Source organism: Brachyistius frenatus, unplaced genomic scaffold (genome assembly GCF_029030835.1).
Source record: "Brachyistius frenatus isolate BFR_SWC_R1_liver_20210118 unplaced genomic scaffold, ASM2903083v1 Contig_81, whole genome shotgun sequence".
In the NCBI taxonomy this organism is placed as follows: Eukaryota; Metazoa; Chordata; class Actinopteri; family Embiotocidae; genus Brachyistius; species Brachyistius frenatus.
This window is the reverse complement of record NW_027210680.1, coordinates 1,527,095-1,549,385: the sequence shown is the minus strand read 5'-3', so window position 1 is coordinate 1,549,385 and position 22,291 is coordinate 1,527,095. Positions and strand designations below refer to the sequence as shown.

Here is a 22,291-nt window from a genome sequence, read left to right as displayed (position 1 = left end):
AAACAAAAATCTTCATAAAATATATATTTTCAATTTTACTATTATTGTGTCATTTTGACTGATGTGTCCTTTTTACATTTACATATTAGTTTCTTGACGAAGTGTAATTTTTTAAAATATTTTCTTCAGTGTATAGTATTTTGGGGATCTATTGGCAGATATGGAAAAATATGTCCATGATTATTGTTAATTAAACATAATTGATAAAACATAATTCATTATTTTTCATTTGTGCATAGTCACCCAAAACTGAAAGTTGTTGTGTTTTTATGACCTTAGAATGAGCCCTGAGTCCTTAAAGTTTACATCTGGAGCAGGTCCTCTTCCATGGAGCACAACATGTCCTTAAAGTTTACATCTGGAGCAGGTCCTCTTCCATGGAGCACAACATGTCCTTGAAGTTTACATCTGGAGCAGGTCCTCTTCCATGGAGCACAACATGTCCTTAAAGTTTACATCTGGAGCAGGTCCTCTTCCATGGAGCACAACATGTCCTTGAAGTTTACATCTGGAGCAGGTCCTCTTCCATGGAGCACAACATGTTGCAATATATTGTTTCTTCAATAGCCCAGAAGGGACAAACCCATCAATGGCTCCAGGGAGGGACTTTTGTGTTTTTTGAGTTTTGCGGTCACCATACATTCGCTTACACACTTGGAAGGTGAGGGTGAGGGGTTTTCAGCTGCAATATGCAACCTCAACACTAGATGCTACTCAATCCGACATTCCTCCTGTGAATCTTTACAGAGGGTTGTGTCAAAATACCGGTGTCTTCTGTTACTTAGTAGGATATAAGGTTGATTTTCATTGCAACTCGGTGCAGGTGTAAATATTTATTATTTAAGCGGTTATTTTCAATGTACTGTATATAAAGTTTAACTAATGATATCTACCAAATAGTTTAATCATGACACACATTTGAAACTCACAAAATCCTCATTACGCTAACTTTGAAAGATTACTTTCTGCTGCAAGCAGTGTTGCAGAGACCACCGGCAGTTTCCTTTAAATATAGTGTGCACGAAAGGATTCCTGAAAGGGTCAGAGACCGCCCCTGCTCATGATTTTACAGCCCCATTAAATAAAACATTCTCAGGTTTCAGGTTTTTACTATTAGTATAAGAGTGGGAGCTCAGCGCTTCATTACCCTCTTCGTGAAAAGACGTGAACTACTCTTCTGTGCAGTTTTTCAGCTCAGCAGGTGGCAGCAGAGAGTTGGTCATCAAACGCTGTTACGACATCAGTACATGCGTTTGTACTTATATTTACAACGTGACATTATTTAAGTTACTGCAAAAAAAAATATGGAATTCAAGTCACACTTGAATAATATGTAATAATATAACAATGGTCCATCATACCTACGGATATATTTTTTTGATTTAGACCTCTGGCTATTGCTGACTGATGTTGCTAAAGTCCATGGACCAATACGAAAATGAGAAAATGAGCAGAGTGGAAGAAGCGTTCATCACTGGTTTCTTGCATGGAGTACACACAGTCCTTCATGAGCTCTGCCTGAAGGAAACTCATACAATAACGTCATATTTAACAACCTTACATTAAGCATTCACAAAGACATTGTGTGGCAGATGCCCAATCCTCACTGATACTTACATATAAAAGTATTTAGATTAATATTCAGCTAATTTGTTCAGACTTGTTCAGCATTGTAAATGGAAAAAAAAAAAAAGTACAGTGTATCTTATAACACATTAAAAAGGATAAAACGCTGACGGAAAGTACCTCTGAAGGAATCTCAGCCAAATACAAACTATCTTGATTTCAAAGCTGGCTTGGTAAAAAGCCTAAGGAAGCTGAAACTAGTGCTAAAGTGCCCAATATGTCATGTTTTTCAATATTTTGGCATGTTAGAAATTTTCAGTATTTAGCTGCATCTTGCATCAGATTCCTGGATTTTAGAAAGTGAACTTACACTTCAGAGTTTGGTGGGTTTTTTTCTACAACTTTATTCTGCTGATATCGCTTGGCAACCTTCCAGTTTTATTTCCTCCTGTCATCAGTTCTGCACTCAATCCAACCAGTGTCCAAGGTTCATTCTGGATAGGAAAGGGAACATAAATACATTAAAAAAAAGAGACTGTGCAGCAGTTTTTAAAGTCTCTGTAATGTAACTGAGGTGCTTGAGTTGGTGCCCTACCCTACTTTCCTTGTTTGAGGAGGTGTCTTTGAGAAGCACCAATAAATCAAATTCACTCTTCCTACTTCATGGCACAAGATCCCTGGAAGTCTGTTTTCAGTGATGGATTTATCGACTATTTCTTTCGTCTGCATTATGTTCAGCACCAGTGATGCAATGTAACAATAGCACGATTATTCTACTGTACTTCAGTACAAATTTGAGGTATTTGTACGTTACTTCGTTATATGCAACTTTATACTTCAACGCCACTAAATCTCAGATTTACTACTTTTTAACCCACTACATTTGGCTGCAGCTTGAGCTACTAATTACAGTTTTTCATACCCTTTCTGTCCAGTGAAAACCAAGCATCTCCAAATTTGATCATTTTATCGAAAATGATGCGTTACTATAGAGTAAACAAACCAACGGTGCATAAAATAGTTCAAACAAGCACACGCTTAGACAACTACAACAGTACAATGCACATTCATTCAACAGTCATTTTAATCCAACTTCATAATATATAGGGAGCATTTTACTGCATTGTGTGGGCATTTACTTTTAATACTTTATGTACATTGTTCTTATAATTCTACTATAGCCTACTTTTACCTAATGTTCTGATTTTAACTTATGTAGTGGAGTATTTTTACAGTAGCCTAAGTAAAGGTAAAGGACCTAAATAGGCCACTTCTTCCACCACTGCTCAAAGTGTTATTACACATTTTGCTATGTTGCTTCTTTTTTTTCTTTTTTGGAGTAAAGCTTTTGTCTTTCTACTATTAATCATATCAATTAGTTTATTATCGTGATGTCGAGGGGGAAATACACGAAAAAAAACGTTTTTGTTTTGTTTTTGTTGTTTTAAATAACTATGGCTCACTACTTACAGCCAACAGTTGGCACATTACCTTTACATTACTAGGTTTGTTGTACCAACTATGACACATCACTGGGAGGTCAGTCCGAGTACGGCAGCCCCCTTCGGGGGAGTGAGAGATTCCACCCCGCTGGACGGACGCTTCCCTCGGCCTATCGCAGCGATTCTCCCGGCAGCGTGATCCCGGAGGAGGGAGGAGCTAACTCCGAGATAGCAGCGTGACATTTCCGCATGTCAATACAAAAAAAACCCAAAAGTTTCCGAAGTTAAAACTGATATGTACCTAGATGCTCAACCGCTTTCACTTCTGCATGTGGCCACAGTTGTCATGCCATTTTAGGTCACATGATGTCAAGCCTGTACAGACAGCAGCTCTAAGGTGCCGCCTCTTCCCAAGGAAACACACTGCGGAGGATTTTCAAAGGTGGGATTTTAACCTGGAAACAGAGGAACACTAAACATGCTGAAGTTGAAGCCAACGTTTGACCTGCACAGAGAAGTGGTGTCTGATATCCTCAGGAAGGAGGCGTCGGTCTGCAGAGTGAAAGGTGAGACGTCAGGTGTTCACAGCCAGCGTCTGTCCCGTGTCAGGCCAGGTTTTTATAACTGAATAATAAGCTGGTATCACATTCAAGTGAAGTCTTTCTCTCCTTTTTAATTATTATTATTATTATTGTTACTGTGTTTAGTTTAAAATTGCACAGTTGTTGATAAAAAAAATCACCGTCCGTCAGCTTTAACTGAAGATAAACCAAAAACTGTTGTGATTTTAATTATTCTTTACATATCGAACACCAGATGGCGCTATATAATCACTCACATTTACCTTTAACACTGTTCCAAGAAAGAAAATAAACATTCATGCCTGGCCAAAAGATCTTAGGCACGTCCGAAAAATGGAGCAGCATTTCAAATAAAAAAATAAACTCCATATATAGATAGAGAACAGTATCATTTTTTTTTTAAATACCCTGAAATAGATGGACTTGCTCTCACAATTCTTGCATTTAAAGGGGAGAAAATATATTGACTTTAGACATTGTGCAGGACCAAATAATATAGCAAGACTGTCAAGTATCATACAGCATCTCAACAGAGAAATGTTTACAATTTAACCATAAGTTATAATAACTATGTATGCCACTTTTACTGTAAATGTAAAATATCCCTTCAGTAAGGACTGTATATATGGGGTCCATGCTTATTACCAGGTACTATGATTAAAACTACGGGTGTGGAGATACCAGAAGATTTCTCTTCAGTTAGATTTATTGTAGGTATAAACAGGTAGTAGGCCGGCATCAATCTATGCTGGTTTGACATCTAAACAGAAAACATGTATCATGTATTGCCATATCATGAATTTGCTGTAAAAGGAGTAAATATCCATCTACATGGTACTAAAGGGGAACCAACATAATGTACTCATCATTACTACCATTCTAACTTAACATACGTAACGCAGACGTCAAATACCGCAAACATAAATCTACTAAGAACAAATTAACTCACATTTCAACTGTACCCAACATCTCATAATGTCTCATAACATCACATAACATATTTGTCCTGACATTATTCTCCTTCACATCTGAGCACTTGCTATCGAGTGAATAACAACTTATTACACAGTGGCCTGATTTAGCATCATGTTTAGTATGTACAAGGTGAGCAGCGGTGGGGGCATTACAAGCTTGTCAGGTTACGCACACTGTGGTTTGGAGGTGATACACTCTTTGTGTTTACAATAATGATGCTGCGCCTGCAGAGTACTCGGAAGCAGTGGACACTCGTATCCTGAACATTGAGAGAGATGGGGTCGTCCTTTACTCCTGGAAGGTAAATCCACAGTGAACGCACCTCATATTGAATATACTCATTAAGTGTGATGATCCTAATCCATTTTAATCGGTCGTAGTTGTGATGCAAATGGGTTTAATTTCCCTTTTTTTCACTGTCATGCTGTGTGCTTTGTAGCACTTTATCCAGGGAATATGAAATCACCAGATATATGTTTAATTTCAGGGATAGAATACATTTACATGAGGGTAACACACAAAATAATCTTCATATTTGTCATTTCATCCGTATAGAATAACATGTTTGCTTGCCATTCCTCTTAAGTGGCTCTTATGTGCTTGTCGCAGTCTGTCACCCAAACAATGGCAAGTGAAATATTCAAATACCACCTGCCGTTGACTAACGTCCCTGCCATTCATCTACAAATGAGGACTATCAAATGAAAAGTCCTGTATTCGTTTTATTTCTCTATAATTCAGCTCGACACATTTACTATTTTTGGAAACCTTGAGCTCCTTCTTAGGTTTTAAAATGGAATTCTGTGTCGAGCAGGGCTCCTCTGCACAACATACATTTTTAATGACAGACCCTCCGAAGAGCATGTGGGTTTAGGAGGTTAAAGACAGTGTGCAAGCCTGCAAAGGGGGTAAACAATCTATTCTTTTTTGACAATTTTATGCATGCCTGGCTACGCCTTGGGTTTCAGATTAGATTTCCTTTTATTTTTAAATCTTTAGACCCCCCCAAAAAATACTGGAGAATCGCTGGTTTTGAAGTGAGTCGGGATAATCAGGAAAAGCCAGCTGAGGTGATAAACAGGTCAAGTGTGCCGTTCCACACATATCGATGTGGTGGGAGACAGCAGTGGGAATGTATGTCCACTCGTTTAAAACAGATTAGGATTATCCACCTCAGTAGTTTGATTGACGTGACGACACACGACCTGATTGTTCTGTTTTATCCTGACAGGGAGCAACAGGTACCACCAGGATCGGGAAATATGACTCCGACACCAAACAGAACAAGGTAGCGTGTGTCTCCTTCCCTTCGATGGTACAGGTTGTCTTTTGTGTGTGCTTGTGCATGGCTCATTCCCATGCACCTGTGTGTGTGTGTGTGTGTGTGTGTGTGCGTGTGTGTGTGTGTATGTGTATTTCCCCCCCCCCCAACAGCTCCTGTACACATTTGACAAGCAGGTGTGTGTCAGCAGCTGTTCCCTGAACAAGGAGGAGACGCTGTTAGGTGAGCCTCTGGAATGTGCAGATAATGAGTTATCAGCAACAGACCTTATTACCAATGCTGTGTTTTTGACCCCAAATGAAGTCCTAATTGTCTGCGTCTAGAGAGGAGCTCAGGGGTTGCGTATTGCATTATGATCTCGCAACACAGGGACACACAAGTACAAGACTAGGGATGCAGTTTGGGTGCTGATTATTTATTGTAGTGGCGCCAATTTATAGTTAAAGAAGAGTGATTTTATATGTGTGTGGATATGTAAATTCCGTCACATGACACCTCACCTTCACATTTCCCCCTCTCAGCTGTCAGTTTGGCACAAAACACCCGAGGAGAGGGACGCCTCAAACCCAGTAACGCCCAAAATCTTTTTCTTTCTGCTTCATTTACAGCGCCAACATTTTCATACAGTAACTCCAGTCTTGGTAATAATCATAACTCCAGCCTGTCTGTCTTTGTAGTATCAAAGTGTCTCACTCTCCTGATTGAGATCCATCCCATCAACAACACTAAAGTCCTCAAGGCAGTGGACTGCAGAGTCAAAGTGCAGGTAGAGTGGATGTGTGTGTGCGTGTTTTAGCCCCTTTCATTCAGGTTTTACTGCAACAACGAGCTGACATTGCAGTTATGGAGCATTTTGTTGAAAGTCTACTGGTCTCCAGCTGCGATTTTATCCATTTATTTTAGTGACTGCATCTATTTTTCTACTTCTCTTTCTCAGTATTTTTTTTTTTTTATCAACAGAGTGATATTACAAATGTCTCTGCTATTAGTGTGTGCTCAAAGTTTGTTTGAGGACTGCATTAAAAATATGAAAATGAGCAAATTGATTTCTTCATCTGATAAATGTTCTAAATGCCTCATTTTGTTTGTCTGTACCTTTTTGTAGTTCCTCCATGAGGAAAATGACAGGAGATCAGTGCTGGATAGCCATCTGCTGTTGCTCACTGAAGATGGATGTGAGTTGTTGTGTCCTTTAACTTTTTGTTTGTGTGTATTTATTAATCTGCCACAAAATAAACCATAAAAATTAGTCCATTTGTAGAGGAAGCAAAATTATCTCTTGAGAAACATTACATCAAACTTCTGTGTGTTCCAGATGTGGATCTATACCATGTGCTCTTGACCAAACAGGAGGGCTACAGAGTGGTACGTTAACACATCGCTCATTTCAGCCAGCTCTTTTATGAAATAAGTGGCGAAGCTTTAATTGCATGCAGGAATTTGTGGCTGGTAGTTTCTGCGCAGGTTTGCAGAGGCATAAATTCTTTCCAAGAGAGCCCAGATCTAGTAATTAAAAAGTAAAACAGTCAGAATGTATTTGCATAACCCAGGGCAAAGAATATATTGTTTCGACCTCATTTTCCAGCCATAAACTACACTGTGTGTGCGTTATCCTCCTGGGGAGCCGTGCATTAAGAATTCAGAGAGTCTGCCGAGCTGAATATGGATGCGTTTGTGCGAACCAGGTGATGGCGAATCCTGAGCGATTGTCCAGAATGACTGAGAGAGTAGTGGAAGATTTCTGCTGGGTCCAGTGGGACGGACACGAACAGAGACTCTACTATCTCACAGACAAGGTGAACACAAACGCACGGACCTGAGCACTGCATTGATTTACATTCATTGATACAAATAACTCAACATGCATATTATGTGTTCTTCACAGGACAAGTTCCTGCTGCGGTGTGTTCAGTTCTACCCAAACCATAACTGTGAAACTGTGGTACGTCATCTCCACGTGTTATAGTCACAATTTACGGTGTTGTATTTTCTGGTATTCATGCTTTCTCTTTGCAAAAACTCCCTTCCTTCTCTTACTTCCTGTAACTGCCCAACAGTTGGAGCTCCTCTTAGAGTTGCCTGCTAATCCTTTCCACACAGTCAGGTAAAAATTTGAAAAAAATTCCCCTCGGGGATTAATAAAGTATATACCTACCTACCTACCTACCTACCTAAGGCAACCACTAGTAGTACATTATAATATATGTATACCGTCATCACCTGTCACTGTGCGCTGGGATTTTATTTGTTTCTGTTTGACTGGTCAACAGGTTTGCAAATCTGGGTTTCGACCATTTTCACATTGAACGACCAGAGCAGGAGCTCGTGAGGATGCAAGTGTTCACAAACAGAATAGGTAACACACTCACGCACCTGCAGACACGCTCATCGCCGCATGAATATTCACACACATATTCCCTCAACAGTCATGCATGACTAACTATACATTTTGTGTGTTTTGTTTCTGTCTTTGGGAAACGAAGAAAGTAAGTCACAGCTCACGTCCTAATCTGCAGGACTTAATGATACAACAAGATATTTGATTATATTCACAATAAAACAGGGTATGCGTGGGTTGTAATTGTTACAACCATGGTGCAGAAAATCATGCCTGAAGGTGTTTTGTAATCCACAATCTCAGTGATGATCTAAGATTCTCAGAGACAATAATTTCAAAATAAGGTTCTGACCAATGAACATCAGGGCTTCATGATTGTATAATCTGTCCTTCAAACCTTCTCAAGGCTAAGAGGTGTCTTCAAAAACAATTGTAATTTATACAGTTGTTTCTGTCATCATCATCCTCTCTCTTCTCCCTTTGTTCTCCCTGTCTGTTCTGGCTGATTCCACTTTCCCTGGTCTATCTGCTGGCTGTTTCCTGTGCGGTTCGCCCAACTCATTAAATACAGAGAGTGTGATACAAGAGTAACATGTGCCTCGAGCAGCATGTAAATCAATCAGAATTTACTTTCCAGTGCTGACTTCCATCCAGTAACATTAATTAAGGCAGTAATCTAAAGACTGTAAACATCTAGTGCACGTTAAGCCTTTTTTTTCATACTCAACTATTTTAAGTGTGAAACATTTCTTTGTGTTGTTTGGAGTTGTTACACTTTGTGATGTATAGAACGACTTAACCTTTTAAGCCCTAGAAGCCCCCGATTGGCGGCCAAGGAGAAGACTTTGCAAAACTATTATTTCACTAGCTAGGACCCCGCCTCGGCTGGGGGCGAACCTTCATTGATTGGGGGAGATTAAGCCGGGGTGAGAGTTTCGCGGTTTGGGGGAAGGCTTAGTCGAGGATCCACTGCGGCTCCCGGGCCTTGCAGATCCCCGAGATCTCCATGTGGGACGGAAGGATAAAGGCTATGAAACATGATAACCATAAGTGAAACGGTTTAACAAGAGGGAGGGAGGGTGGGATGCAGAAAACGTGAACGGGCCGAGGTTTAGAGTGGGTGGACATTTATAGGAGTGTGGCCGGAAATGGGGGAGTGGTTGAGGCGTGGTCCTGCTCCTGAAATTCAGCTAAAACTTTATCTCCAATAAAATATGGAATCCAGGATCATTTTTTGTCCATTAGAAGTATTGCATGTTGGAATCACAGTTTTCAAAAATACAACTGGTTAAATGATTTTATGACAATATCAAAAGATGAAAAGTTTGACCTCTGACAAGATATGAGTAATCTTTATAAGTACTTTTTGATTTACTCATTCATTTGTTGATAGCTTTAAATACAGCATCCAAATAATTCACCCCTAATTACCGGTTGCTTGACCTATGAAAACTCGTATTAGTGTTAGGTATTAATATGAGCGAGGGTGTTGCATGAGAGCATGTCAAAACTGACTTATTTACTCACTGATTATTATGAATATTTTCATAGATTAACATGATTTAACATCTAAAAGCTATGTTTACTTTCAGGAAGTATGTGTGTGTGCTACAGCCAACCTGTTAAAGACGAGCAGGAGCTGATCTACACTCTGGTTCTAGTTCACAAAGGTGTGTGTGTGTTAACTACCTCGATCTATTGCTGCCTCTTTCACTGGAAACTGCTTCGACCTTGAGTGCATGGTAACAAATTATTCTCACTTCCTGCAGACTGCAGCAAGAAGTTCAGAGTAACTCTGGGCAGCGATGAGTCGCCGCAGAGAGCCCCGCCGCTCCATCCGCTCTTCATCCCTACAGGTCGTCGCACACACAGAAATTTTAATTCACACATATCAGGGTCCTAAATTCAGCCAAGTGCACGACTTTGACAGTCAAACATGCTTTTCCTGGTTTTGCATTCAAAACAAAAACACAAATACAAATTCATGTGTGCCTCCTCATTGAGCCTTGCAAATGCCTGGTGTGTATTAAGCATACTAACACATAGTGTGCTGTACGTTGGCAGTGATGCTGTGTTTCCTCTGTATGTAGGTTACTACATCCTGGTGTATCTGCAGGGTTATTTCCTCCACTGTATCAACACCAGGCAGCAGGAGATGCTCTGTCATTCCCTCTTCCTCTCCGGTAAGACAAAAGTTTTTGAATAAATCTGAGCTGAGTGATGGCTGCCAAGAAGTTGGCCCTCCGCTTCTCTCAGCTACAGTACTTGCCTGTTTTTTTTCCCCCCTGATACGGCCTTTAAAACATGGATACATGTAGAGCTATCAAGGCTGTCAGACAGAGAAAGTGATAAGAATCCGATTTTAGTATGCTTCTGTGTCTTATTCTTTGTTTTTCTCAACATCACTCAGGTCAGGACGTGAACTTGGGCCTGCAGGAGTCAGGTAACATTACAGTCCTACAAACAGAGGAAGACCCCAGTGGTCGTCTGTTGGACCTGGTCAGCGGGAGAATCCACACCGCCGAGCTGAACCCTGCCTTCCTGCTGCAGATACTGCAATCAGACACCAGTTCCAGGTGAGCGTGATTCAAAACTTTTCTGTGGAAATGAGGGACCTATATGTGTGCGTATGGGGGGTTATTATTTAGGTGATATATATAGATGCAGATCTTGAAAGCACAGGAGAATATACTGCAAGTAGGCAGGAGGCAGACAAGTGGAAAAGGAAAGTTTTGGAAAGTTATTTTTGTGTGTGCGTGCACCTGCAGAGACTTTCTGAAATGAGTTTTGCTTTAACTTGAATCTTTGCCAGCAGAAACCTCAAATTGAACCATCTAGCGCGATAAAAATGCAGCACCGGCTCTTTTCTCTATTTGTTTCCTGAACAATTTTTCATTCTATTCATTCAGCTTAAATCCACTTTTTTAAAACAGCACATAGACCATAATATTGGACCTGATTGTTGGCTATCTGCCTGTGCATCTGCCTCTGTTTCTCTGTTTGTATATGCTTCTATTGTATACAAGTAAATTTGTCGCATTTCATCTCCGTTCAAGATGTCCCAGCAGTAAGAGTGACCCTCAGCGCCTGGCCGCCCTCCACTGCTTGCTGGTTTACATGGGAAATGACCCAAATCTGGAGATGAAGGTGCAGATGCAGGCAGAATATTGGAGTTTGTGGACAGAAATGTTGACCTTTAAAGCAAATTTACTGAGACAGAAAAGTTATTTTCTGTCTTTTTTTTTTTCTTCTTTCAAATAAGACATAACGCACCACCACAGAACACATACTTAAGTCCAGCTATGTATTTTCCCACAAAACAATATAATTACTTAAAATCAAGGAAACATATTCATTGGGTTTTAAATGAAGAGACAAGCTCAATAAGCTCTAGAGAGAACAGAAGAGATGGCAACAAAAAAAAAAAAGAAGCAAAAAAAAAAATCTGTCAGAGAATGCAGCTATTTATATCCCATAGTAAACACTCACATCAAGCACTTTCCCTAAAGGAGAATGGATGCACAGCTAAAGAGAAACGAGCAGATAAAGGCAGAAATTGCAGCCTTTTTTGCACTTCTGTGTAAATGCGGTAGGTGTCAACCTTGAGTTGGAAGCGAGCAGGTAAAGGGAAGAACAGAAAGAGAGAAAGGATGCTGTAATAAAACAGAGGAGGACAGAAGACAGATCAAACCGAGTCAAACAAAGACAGAACAGGAGGGATAGATTCTTTGTTTGAGCACAGTGCTGACTATAACTCAGACTCTATTAGTATCACACCTAAATAAAGGGACATCCTGCTGCTCTGATAGATTTTATGAAATTCTTTCTTTAGAGGTTAAATGAGTCACCAGCTTCATTAGTGCAGCTAGCGCTGGGAAATTGGACACCACACATAACTTTTGTGTTTTTTTTGTAGACTCTGTTAAAGGTGCCAGCAGCACCAGTGTAATGGATTTAATGAGGATGATTGCTTCTTCAAATTTGTTCCTTTCTTCACAGAGTTTTGTAACTTTATCCACAATGAGACAATGTGACACAGATTAATTTCTTGCACTCCGTGTAATGATTGTTGTTTCGTTTAATGTTTCTGACTTGTGTCAAAGACGTATTTCTTCAAAGAGCAGAAATACTGTCATCAGAAAATGGGTTTCCACTTTGATGCACTGTGACTATAGTGACCAGCTAACATCAGCATGCCAACATGAGGATTGCTGTGTTCCAAATGGCATACTTACATACTGACACTCACTGTTTTGAGTGCATAAGTGCGTCCACACTGTCAAGTATGGAAACGTGCAGTGGACTATAAGCACCTGGATGATGCACTCTAAATGATCCAAAAATTTGGTCTGAAACGCCGGACGCTTTTCAAACTCAACCTTGGCTATGTAGCAGAAAAGAAGGACCACGGATGTAAATTCAAAGTACCACCATACTGCTGTTGGATAAAAGCCATCGGTCTGTTTTATAAATGTGTAAAACAGAGGGCACAAAAACACATTCAATTCTGGGTAAAATAATGAAAGCCGGCAGATATGTTGGCAGGTGATGCATTGAAATGTTACAGTCATTTCAAGGAAATGAAGAGCGGCAGTGTGTGGTCTGAGACTACACTACCCTATCAACATTCAAGTACTACACATGGAAGAGTACCAATATGTAAAAGCACTATTTGTTAGTGTACTAACAGAAGTATTTCATGTGGTACGCAGCCGATGGTTATTTATCGTCATAGTCTGGTCTGTTAGCATTTGCTAATTAGTGCTTGACACAAAGTACACCTGAGGCTGATGGGAATGTTTAATCTTGCAGTTATCTGCTCATAAACAAATAAAAAGACCTTATGATGGTGCGAAATAAAAAGTCAGGTAAAGGTCATAAAGATTTACGTTCTGGGGACCATGAATGTCTGCCATTTTTATTGTAAAATATGCTCAGCCAATTAGCTTTCTTGAAAAAAGTTAAATGAGAGAGTCTTAACTTTCTGCAGAAAAGCGAATATTTCCACAAACTGTACCTTTAAGGGGTGAAAATGACATTACATTTCCTTATAATGTGGACATCAGAACTTCAGAATGACTTCAGTCTAAGGAAATGTAATGCTGTGAACATTCAGTACACTTTTAGCCTAACGCTGAACCCCCACCATTGTAACACCTCTCTCCCGTGTGTTTCCGTTATCTCCAGATTATTGAGTGGCTGTGTGACAACGTGAACACCTTTGAATCCTTTGATCAGATCCAGGAGTTCATTTTAGGTCAGTGGCAGCTGAAGCGAGGGGACACAAGTCTCCTGAGTATCTCTTCTTCTTCTTCCTTTTAGAGTGTGGCTGCTCTCTTTCTGCCTGTGGTTACCTGACTGCTTACATCTTGTCTACACAAAGCTGAATTCTTTCATCAACTCTGTTTGGCTGTTAAATTGCCTCTCTCAGACTTGTGCCAGGCGTCCCACGCAGGTCTGTGGAGTTAGGTAATAGTTTTTGTTATTCTGGGGCCTTGGAGACTCGCAGCTTGCACAGAACAGTGCAAATATGGTTAAGTCATAGCCGATGCACAACACATTTGCATGTCCCAGCGTGTCTGTTTGGCATTCTTTTAAAAGAAATAAAAAGAACAGTTCATGCTAATAATTTAATATTTAAGAAAATATCACCCAGAGAGTTGGTGATTGCATAGACAGTGGAGCACCTGGCTGCATCAATCTGCATTATATTGGTGCATCAGTAATTAAATAAACTTACTCTTAAGCTGCAGAGTTCATAACACAGCTGTTACCATACAGCATATGAAGACAACAACAATGACGACCTAATAAATTATATATCATAATGGTACTGGCGGGACATGAGCACAAGTGCCTCATTTATGTTGTAATTACGTCAAAAATTCTCCATGTGTATGTTTAAAAGAGAGAAAATAAAAGTCTCTCAATGTTTGTATGTCTCTCTCTCACACAGCCTCTTTGTACAGGATCAGCTATGAGAAGTCTCTCAACTTGGATAAAGTCCTGCCTTACTCCTCTGTATTCGATAAGAAGGTACCACACACACACACACACACACACACACACACACACACACACACACACACACACACACACACACACACACACACACACACACACACACACACACACGTTCATGCATACATTTGCACACGCACAAAAGGCATCTAAAGTTAACGGGCAAACTGCGTACATGTATCGATGTGAATGCCGAGGAGGCCGCACTCGCAATGCCACTCTTTTCTCCGGGCCACACACTTTGGTCGGTTTTTGTGTTGTAGGAGGTCGCAGCGTGTTTGTTGGAGGTCCCCGGCGTGTTGTGTACCACTGAGCTGCATATCGAATCCATCTTCAAAGGGAAGGTAACAACACATTTTTCAACATTTGGTAAAACATGGGAGACTCGTGTTTTTCCCCGTAAGGGTATTTCCAGACTCAGTTAATAAAACTTGGCCTTATAATGGTGTAATGGAGTGATTCAGTGGCGAGATTGTGTGTGTTACATAAAAAGACCAGTCTGGGCAAATGTGAATTTCATCCAAACATTAAAAAAAAAAAAAACCATTGACTTTCTACATAAAACTGTGATTTTATTTATATTTTCTCAGCTTCTACACAATTCAGATTCAATTATCCCCAATTGTTTTTTGTCCTTGCGTTGCCACATTGGTGTTGTCGTTTGTTTCCGTGTGCATGTGTGTGCAGGCCAGGAGTCTCCAGGGTTTCTGGTCAGAGCTGCAGTGGAACACAGAGAGGACAAAATATCTGGATGCAGTTCCCAACCCCAGATACAGAACGTCACACATACAGGCCGACTGGGATAAACTGGTGAGTGTGCCTTTGTGAACAGAAATCAGCGCTGTATCATCACTGGTAAATTAGAAGCCTGGTTATTATTTGAACATGCTAATGAGGGGGAGGAGAAACTGTTTGTCCTTGTCAGCACACCTGTGTGTTTTTGTCTAACAATGGGAGCGTATTTTCAACCCTAACATGATGGTGTTGCCTGTTTCAGAGGTCCGAGAGGAGACCCTCCAGCCACATGAATCACATGGAGAACACAAAGAAGTAGGTCTGCCTCCCAGTGGAGCTTTGTTAAGAAATTTGCTGCAGACACACAGTGCAGAGGTGCATCCATGCCTCCCCTCCTGTTCCAGGACTGTGTTCCAGCGTTGGCAAAAATTGCATAGTTTTCTCTAATGAGGTGCTATAAGGTCAAAGTTTTAAACCTCTGAAGGCCTGCAACACCACCGGTTCTATCTTGATGCAGGTCAAACGGATGGTGCTTTTTAGCACTGTGCCCTAGTTTCTAAAACCGATAAGGTAACTATTTTTAGTTGTTAAAATCAGGTTTGGAATCGTCTAAAATTTGAACATTTTTAATTTGTAGTTGCTTCAGATTCTTGTAAAACACACATGATTACTGAAACATCAGCAGTGAAAACTGTAAAATACTGGAAATCCTTTGAGGATACAGCTGATATTCTGTATTTTCCTTTTTGTCTTGAAATTCCATGAAAAGACCCAAACCAATAAAGCTTTGCCAGTCAATACTTGTTGACCTCTACAGCTTCTGTGGCATAAAGCTCAAGTTTGAAATCTTTAACCGTGCATCTTAAGTACAGTAGCCTATATAGTTTTGTTTTTTAGAAACAGTTGTCAGGGACTATTTTGTTTTCTAAATTAATGCAAATTTGGTGCTCTATAGAGTCTTAAAAGCAGCAGGGTGGTTCATGTGGGATTGACTTAAAGTAAACTACAACAGGAACAAGTCAACCAGTGCAGCAGTTCAGTTGCTCTTCAGTTTGTACACACTGCCTCACCGTTACTACGAAAATGCTACCGTCAATATGCCGATGACACACCGTTATACCTGTACTTGACCCATGGAGACTCCATCCGTGTCAAATCACTGACCGAATGCATAAAAGGCATAAACAATTGGATGTCCCACAAATTCCTGCAGTTAATGAGGACAAGTAGTTTGTGCTATGCAGGAAGTATGCTGCTCTTTTCCAGCCTCTTTTTCCTCAACAAGCTCTATCCAGGAAAGAAATCTGCCAACACTGATTGGGACGCGATATTTCAGAATCAGGTCACCAACAGAGGCTTCTTGTGTACGGCAGATGCAGAAAAACTATACTTGTATATATTTCTAGTGGGTGGGAGTATTGTGATACCTTCCTCACTGGCCTATAGACCGCTGCCTGAATGCTCAAAAGAGGCTAATTTGATCCCATTGTAGCTGTTCTCAGATCCCCACATCGGCTACCAGTTAACTTCAGAGTCGACTAAGAAATTTGACTTCTTGCCTACAAAGACCTCCAATAAATAACCTGGCTCAGCGGGGGGGTTTTTTAGTTCTGGCTGCTAAAGCAAAAGTTGGTGAAGCGGCTTTTCCATTTTGTAGTTCCTGCTCCTGGAGTATTTTGCCAGATTATATTAGATAAGCTGCAACACTAACAGTGTTTAAAAGCAGACTGAAAATCTCCTTGCTTTCCCACACATTTTAAAAATGTTCATATTAATCTACTTAGTTGTTAACATTCACATGTAAACTGTTTTGCATGTGCACTGTATGTATCTCCTGTATATAGGCCTACACGTTTTGTTTAAAATGTGAGGCACATTAAATCGCCATTATAATGAAATGTTCCACATAAATACATTTAGTTTTGCTGCATTGTTTCTAATAGTCAGGGTCTTTTGCAAAGAGGAAAAATCAGGTATCAAGCTTTGGCTACACAGGAAACACTTGTTAGGATCACTTCATTATTGGTTTTGGTCGCTTCATGTTTTTGTTTTTTTTTAATAGACAGAAGAAGAAAATGAAATATCTCCATTTCCTTCCATGATTTTCATCACCTCTTAGCAGCCCAGATAAATATACTTTTTCACACTGCTCGCAAATGTGATATGAATGTAAATGTTAAACAGGATTGGTGATGGCAGAAGTTCAGTTTCCATCACCCAAGTCAGTGTGAACTAGAAAACACTGACTTCAAAGAACAAACACATCCTTTCTTTATCTAATCACAGCTTAGTGAATGCTATGTTCTGTTTCAAATCGACATGTTTGTTTTTCACCCTCTCTCTGAACTCCCACAACTTACATAAAAGTACGTAATGTCCAAAGCTTGCTCTTCTTATTTGCCTGAATGCGGCCCGTTACCAGGTTACACCCCGAATATAAATGATTATCTTTCAGTTAAAGGTGAGATTACAACTGACCCCCCTCAACAGTTTATGATAAAGTCGCCGATGGACACATACCTGCGTGCTCCGCTGCTGTACATCCTGCTCTGAATTAAACCTTCCTGTTTGTGCCAGAGATCAAACCAACATCCTTTTGCTTCATAATTAGCTTCTGTTCCTCCGGGCCAAACTCCAGAGCCTGCTTACAAACTTTTTTGCTTTTGTAGTTTTGATATATTTTTGCTGCCGACTGCAGCAGCGTATCCATTATAGTGCTTCAGCTTACAGTATGAAAAGTAAGACTCTTATTATAATACTGGCTTGAGGGATTGTTTTTACACAAAGCTTTTCTTCTTATTTTTTTGTAGAGTTCTATCAATGGTGGACACCTGGAGTCTCGGTAAGACAAACACTCACACACACATAAATCCAGAGGTGCAACACACAGACACACACAGGTACACATAGGCAAAACCGCGAGTGTGAATGTCATAAATAAGAAAACCTTGGCTCATAGTGTAACTCAGACCTTTTGTGTGCGGGTGTGTTTGGGTATGTGTTTTCTTCTGAGGCTGCATTCTTCATGCCCACTGGAGAATTTGGCTGAACAAAACCACCACACTCATTTATCTTGGAAGGAGAGGTTGAGAAGGGGAGGGGAGGGGGGAGAAGGGGGAGAGAGGGGAGGGGAGGAGAGGAGGGGGGGGGGCACAGAGGAGGAAGAGAGGAGAGGTGAAAAATGCTACAATTACATAACACTGAGGAGTTCGGTACTTGCCTCTCCCCTCTCTCAATCTCTTCTTTCGTTTTCTGCCTCTTTCCTATGACTCGAGTGCAGCTGTTATGTGTCAACCACAAGACGGGACCTTCCCTTACCTCAATTAATCCCAGAGTATGATCTCATGCACTCACAACCTCCCTCACATTCACTTGTAAAACACATAATAACACACACACACACACACACACATATATATGCTAATGAGATGTATGACATGCGTAGTAGAAGGGACTGTCGGGTTGTGTTGTGTTGGTAGAGAAAGACAAACAGAACGGTCATTTAAGCTCAATATTTTTGTATTAATGATCCTAATTCCTCCTTAATATCTGAGTTTGAAGTCTGATTTTGTTCATACACCAATCTTAACTTTCTAGTATCTGATTTATGCTATGGATTTTCAGCCATGCCGGTGGCAGTATTGTTCTGTCAGACCTTCGCAAACCTGATTCAACAGTATGGTCTGGACTGAAACATCTCAGAAACTATTGGAAATGTGATTTCACAGACTTTCACGGCTTTCAAATAACTCGCTTCATTTTTACACATTAAACTTAGACGGTGAACAGCGAACCACATTGCATCAGCTATGTTTTCACTTTAGCACCCGTGTGCTCAAAAACAACTTCACAGTGCCAGTGGCCTGGCAGTAAACTGTTGTTTGCATGTAATTTATGTCACGCATGATTTGTACAGAGTTGTCTGTTTCTGAAAGTGTAGAGATTGGGTTTAGCAAATTTTTATTTAAAGAAAAAAAAAGAAGAAATGTTTGATCTAAGTCAAACAAAAGGGCTCTTTACAATTTTCAAGAGCCCGACTTCATGTTTTGAGATGTCCAACAGCACAACATTTAAATGAACGTCAAAAAGAGAAAAGGAGTCATATTCTTATGTTTGAGTGGCTGTTAATTAGCTGGCATTTTCAAAGCAAATCACTTAAATGATGAATCAATTATAAATATCGTTGATGATTACTGTGAGATCACATTGGGTTAATGAACAACAGACACTGAACCTGCTCGCTGTGAATGAGAGCGTCAGCTAAATGTCTACAAATATGTAAATTACACCTCAAGCTGCTAACTTGCATTGTGGCAGCACAGTCTGCAAGTTAGCTGGACTCTGCGAGCGCTATTTATATCTGCAACATATCACACTGTAACATCAAAAAGCCAACCTCTCGTGTGTGTGTGTGTGTGTGTGTGTGTGTGTGTGTGTGTGTGTGTGTGTGTGTGTGTGTGTGTGTGTGGTGTGTGTGTGTGGGTGTGTGTGTGATCAAAAGATGGTGTGCATTTGTGTATGCAAGTGTGTAATAATTCATCTAAAGTATCCCAGCTGAAGCCCGGTCCACTTTTGTGTGACTGACATAAAACAACTGCAGCACGCACGCACACTCAGCAGGATTGCAGCCCCCAAGTTTTCTGATTTATGTTAAAGGGAAAACAGACCAAAACTAGCTATTAAAATCTTAGATTTAGCCCTCTTTTAAAAAAAAAAATATATATATATATAAAGTGATAAACAAGTCAGAATGTTTGATTCCTTCTATTTCTACTGATGGCCTGTTTTAATGATGTTCCAGCACTGACACACCTGAAGCTACCTGCAGTGTTCAATCTAACAAAGGTGCTGCATCAAAGTTATTTTTCAAACGTCTCTTTTATGTGCGTCCTCTCACTATTGTTTGGACTAGATAAGAAGCTGGTGCCACTTTTCCAGGAGGAGGATCATCAACAGAGGACACTCATAGGCCTGGTGAGCGAGCTGTCAATGGCTGCAACAAACAAACAAACAAAGTACACTATGGGGTCATATGTGTGTTTGTTATATGTGTGTTTGTTGTCCCTTCAGTTCCTTAAATAAATCTTAAGGCTACAATTTACACCGTCTGTCCCCAAATTTGAGGGAAGGATTTCTCCTATTTAAGTGGATAAGTTGTGTAAGAGCAACTCCATCTAGCAAGTTTTGAGCAGGCAATTGACTTTGTTTTCATCTCATACGGAATAAATGGTACGGTAAAGACTCCATGTTCACACACACCACACAGTTAAGATAGTATAAGATAGTTTTATTATTGCAGAGTTCGCTGTATGAGTATTAAAAAAAACCCCCGATGTATTAACAACTATACTTATCACCTTGATTTAATCAAATCAAATCTCTGCAGTAAAGTTTCAAAATCTGATAGGAAGAGACTGTCTTCCAAAATAGTTTTTAATGGCACAATGTTTTTGTGCCAGCAGCTTATTACAACCTGCACTTGGGTTTTAAAGTGACCTCCAGTGGTTGTAGAAATACTGATAGTTGGGTGTGTTGGGTTTCAGGGTCAAATAACCTTTGACCTCGCATAAAATGCAACTGCGACCTCTTGACTCCACATTGCATTGCGATGGCACGTGATGTGTTAAACTTACGTGCTGCTACCATGGAAACAATGCTAATGGGAAGTCAATGTGAGTCCGGCATCGTACAGAGACGGTGGGTTGGCTGGATGGTTCGATAAATCAGCGGAATTGAGTGCAAGACCATGAGTCGAAACAGTTTTCAAAACCACGTTTACTGTCGCCATAACAATGAAGGTTGCATAATTTGAAGGAGGTCGTGACTTTAAAGCATTTCAAGTGATCATTTTAACCCGAACGGTTATCTGTCCATAAATCCAACCAAGTGAGTTCTGTGCCAGAACCTGACCAAAGTCGCTACTTTAGGAAACACTCTTGTTGGTTGGATTTGATGGTGCGAGCAAACGACCTATATGGTTATATGGGCTGGAGGACTTGTTGGGTGGGAAGGCTTTACAGTATACAAATTGTCTGTAGAAAGATCTGTGTATAATTGCTTAATCTGTAAAAAAAAAACACAAAGTGTAAAAATGACAATGGTTTGGGTGTCCACATACATTTGGCCCTAATGCAGTATCACTATCTTTTGGTTTAAAGCAAAAATCCGCTCAAAAGATTTAAGTTGAAACTTTGTATGTTCTTGAAAACCTTGAAATGCTGTCATCCGAATAAATCATTCAATTAAAGGTTCAGTCCTTCAGTTAGTCAGGACAAAGCAGGCAGATCTCTCAAAAGTCCTTCAGCTCTCCAAAACGACGGTGGTTAACATCCTGTCACTCAAAATCAAAGAGCTGCAGCAGAAAGTAGAGGAAAACATTCACAGCCTGTGTTGTAGCTTTTCAGATACAGCGGCCGCTTTGATATCCTTTTTTGTTACTTTGAATAATTGTGCACAATGTGAGTGTTTTCTCTCCGCTGTCACTAACTGTTGGGGGAAGTGGATGAGACAGAGTAAAGGGAAAGTGTGTGCACAGTAAAGCAGTTCATTGTGAAAATGCAATTGAGTGTCCCAGATTGTTGATATACAACAGTCTTAACAGCTGCTGGAGCTGGATTTTTCCTTCAACGGGAGTTGATATATAGACTACAAAAAAAATCCATAGTGGAATGCTGACAACCGATTATTTCCCTCCATCGTCATCTTTTAAGGTGAAGTTCCTGTTACGCTTGAGATGAGTCAACACTTTGAAAAAAAAGGATATCTTAAGGTCCCTGTCTTGTCCTGTGTTTTTTTTTTTTTTTTTTTTTTTTTTTTTTTTTTTTTGCTGTTCGCTGTTTGATGGACAATTTCATATCCTCCACTTTTCCCTGTGCTCAGCATAGTTTTTAAAGAGCAGATAGCTTCAATTTAATGGAGTTCAGTGGAAATGCTCACAGTCTCTCAGCTATTCTTAGAACGACACGGTCCTCTGGTCTATCTCTCTTTATTCCCTCCAACCCTTCTTCACATATCTTTTACCCTTTCCTCTCTTTTCTCTCCTTCCCCATTTACCTCTCCTCTCCTCTCCTCTCCTCTCCTCTCCTCTCCTCTCCTCTCCTCTCCTCTCCTCTCCTCTCCTCTCCTCTTCATCCCTAAAATCAATTTATGGGACACTGTTGTTGAGGGAAAATTCTCGGTGAACTCTGTTTGACCCTGCTGCAAAGTATGATTAAAACACACAAACACAAAGTTTCACTCTTAGCCCCCCCCCCCGCCCTCCCCACACACACACACACACACACACACACACACACACACACACACACACACACACACACACACACACACACACACACACACACACACACAG

At 40.3% G+C, this 22,291-nt stretch overlaps 1 protein-coding gene across 3 annotated transcripts in view; it reads left to right on the top strand.

Annotated features, from left to right (window-relative positions):
• Positions 1 to 3,252: 3,252 nt before the first annotated feature.
• gsap (gamma-secretase activating protein) overlaps positions 3,253 to 22,291 on the top strand; it is a 33,442-nt gene continuing 14,403 nt past the window's right edge. For all 3 annotated transcript variants that reach the window (XM_069709235.1, XM_069709234.1, XM_069709233.1), the window contains exons 1-24: positions 3,253 to 3,574; positions 4,795 to 4,865; positions 5,796 to 5,852; positions 5,999 to 6,068; positions 6,368 to 6,415; positions 6,524 to 6,612; positions 6,952 to 7,021; positions 7,162 to 7,211; positions 7,532 to 7,642; positions 7,732 to 7,788; positions 7,904 to 7,950; positions 8,117 to 8,202; positions 9,777 to 9,854; positions 9,954 to 10,040; positions 10,275 to 10,367; positions 10,595 to 10,760; positions 11,241 to 11,331; positions 13,372 to 13,441; positions 14,141 to 14,220; positions 14,469 to 14,549; positions 14,893 to 15,015; positions 15,203 to 15,255; positions 17,751 to 17,782; positions 19,853 to 19,914. In XM_069709235.1, coding sequence (XP_069565336.1) covers positions 3,487 to 3,574; positions 4,795 to 4,865; positions 5,796 to 5,852; positions 5,999 to 6,068; positions 6,368 to 6,415; positions 6,524 to 6,612; positions 6,952 to 7,021; positions 7,162 to 7,211; positions 7,532 to 7,642; positions 7,732 to 7,788; positions 7,904 to 7,950; positions 8,117 to 8,202; positions 9,777 to 9,854; positions 9,954 to 10,040; positions 10,275 to 10,367; positions 10,595 to 10,760; positions 11,241 to 11,331; positions 13,372 to 13,441; positions 14,141 to 14,220; positions 14,469 to 14,549; positions 14,893 to 15,015; positions 15,203 to 15,255; positions 17,751 to 17,782; positions 19,853 to 19,914 — 1,860 coding nt within the window. In that variant the 5' untranslated portion in view covers positions 3,253 to 3,486. The remainder of the gene's footprint in view (positions 3,575 to 4,794; positions 4,866 to 5,795; positions 5,853 to 5,998; positions 6,069 to 6,367; positions 6,416 to 6,523; positions 6,613 to 6,951; positions 7,022 to 7,161; positions 7,212 to 7,531; positions 7,643 to 7,731; positions 7,789 to 7,903; positions 7,951 to 8,116; positions 8,203 to 9,776; positions 9,855 to 9,953; positions 10,041 to 10,274; positions 10,368 to 10,594; positions 10,761 to 11,240; positions 11,332 to 13,371; positions 13,442 to 14,140; positions 14,221 to 14,468; positions 14,550 to 14,892; positions 15,016 to 15,202; positions 15,256 to 17,750; positions 17,783 to 19,852; positions 19,915 to 22,291) is intronic.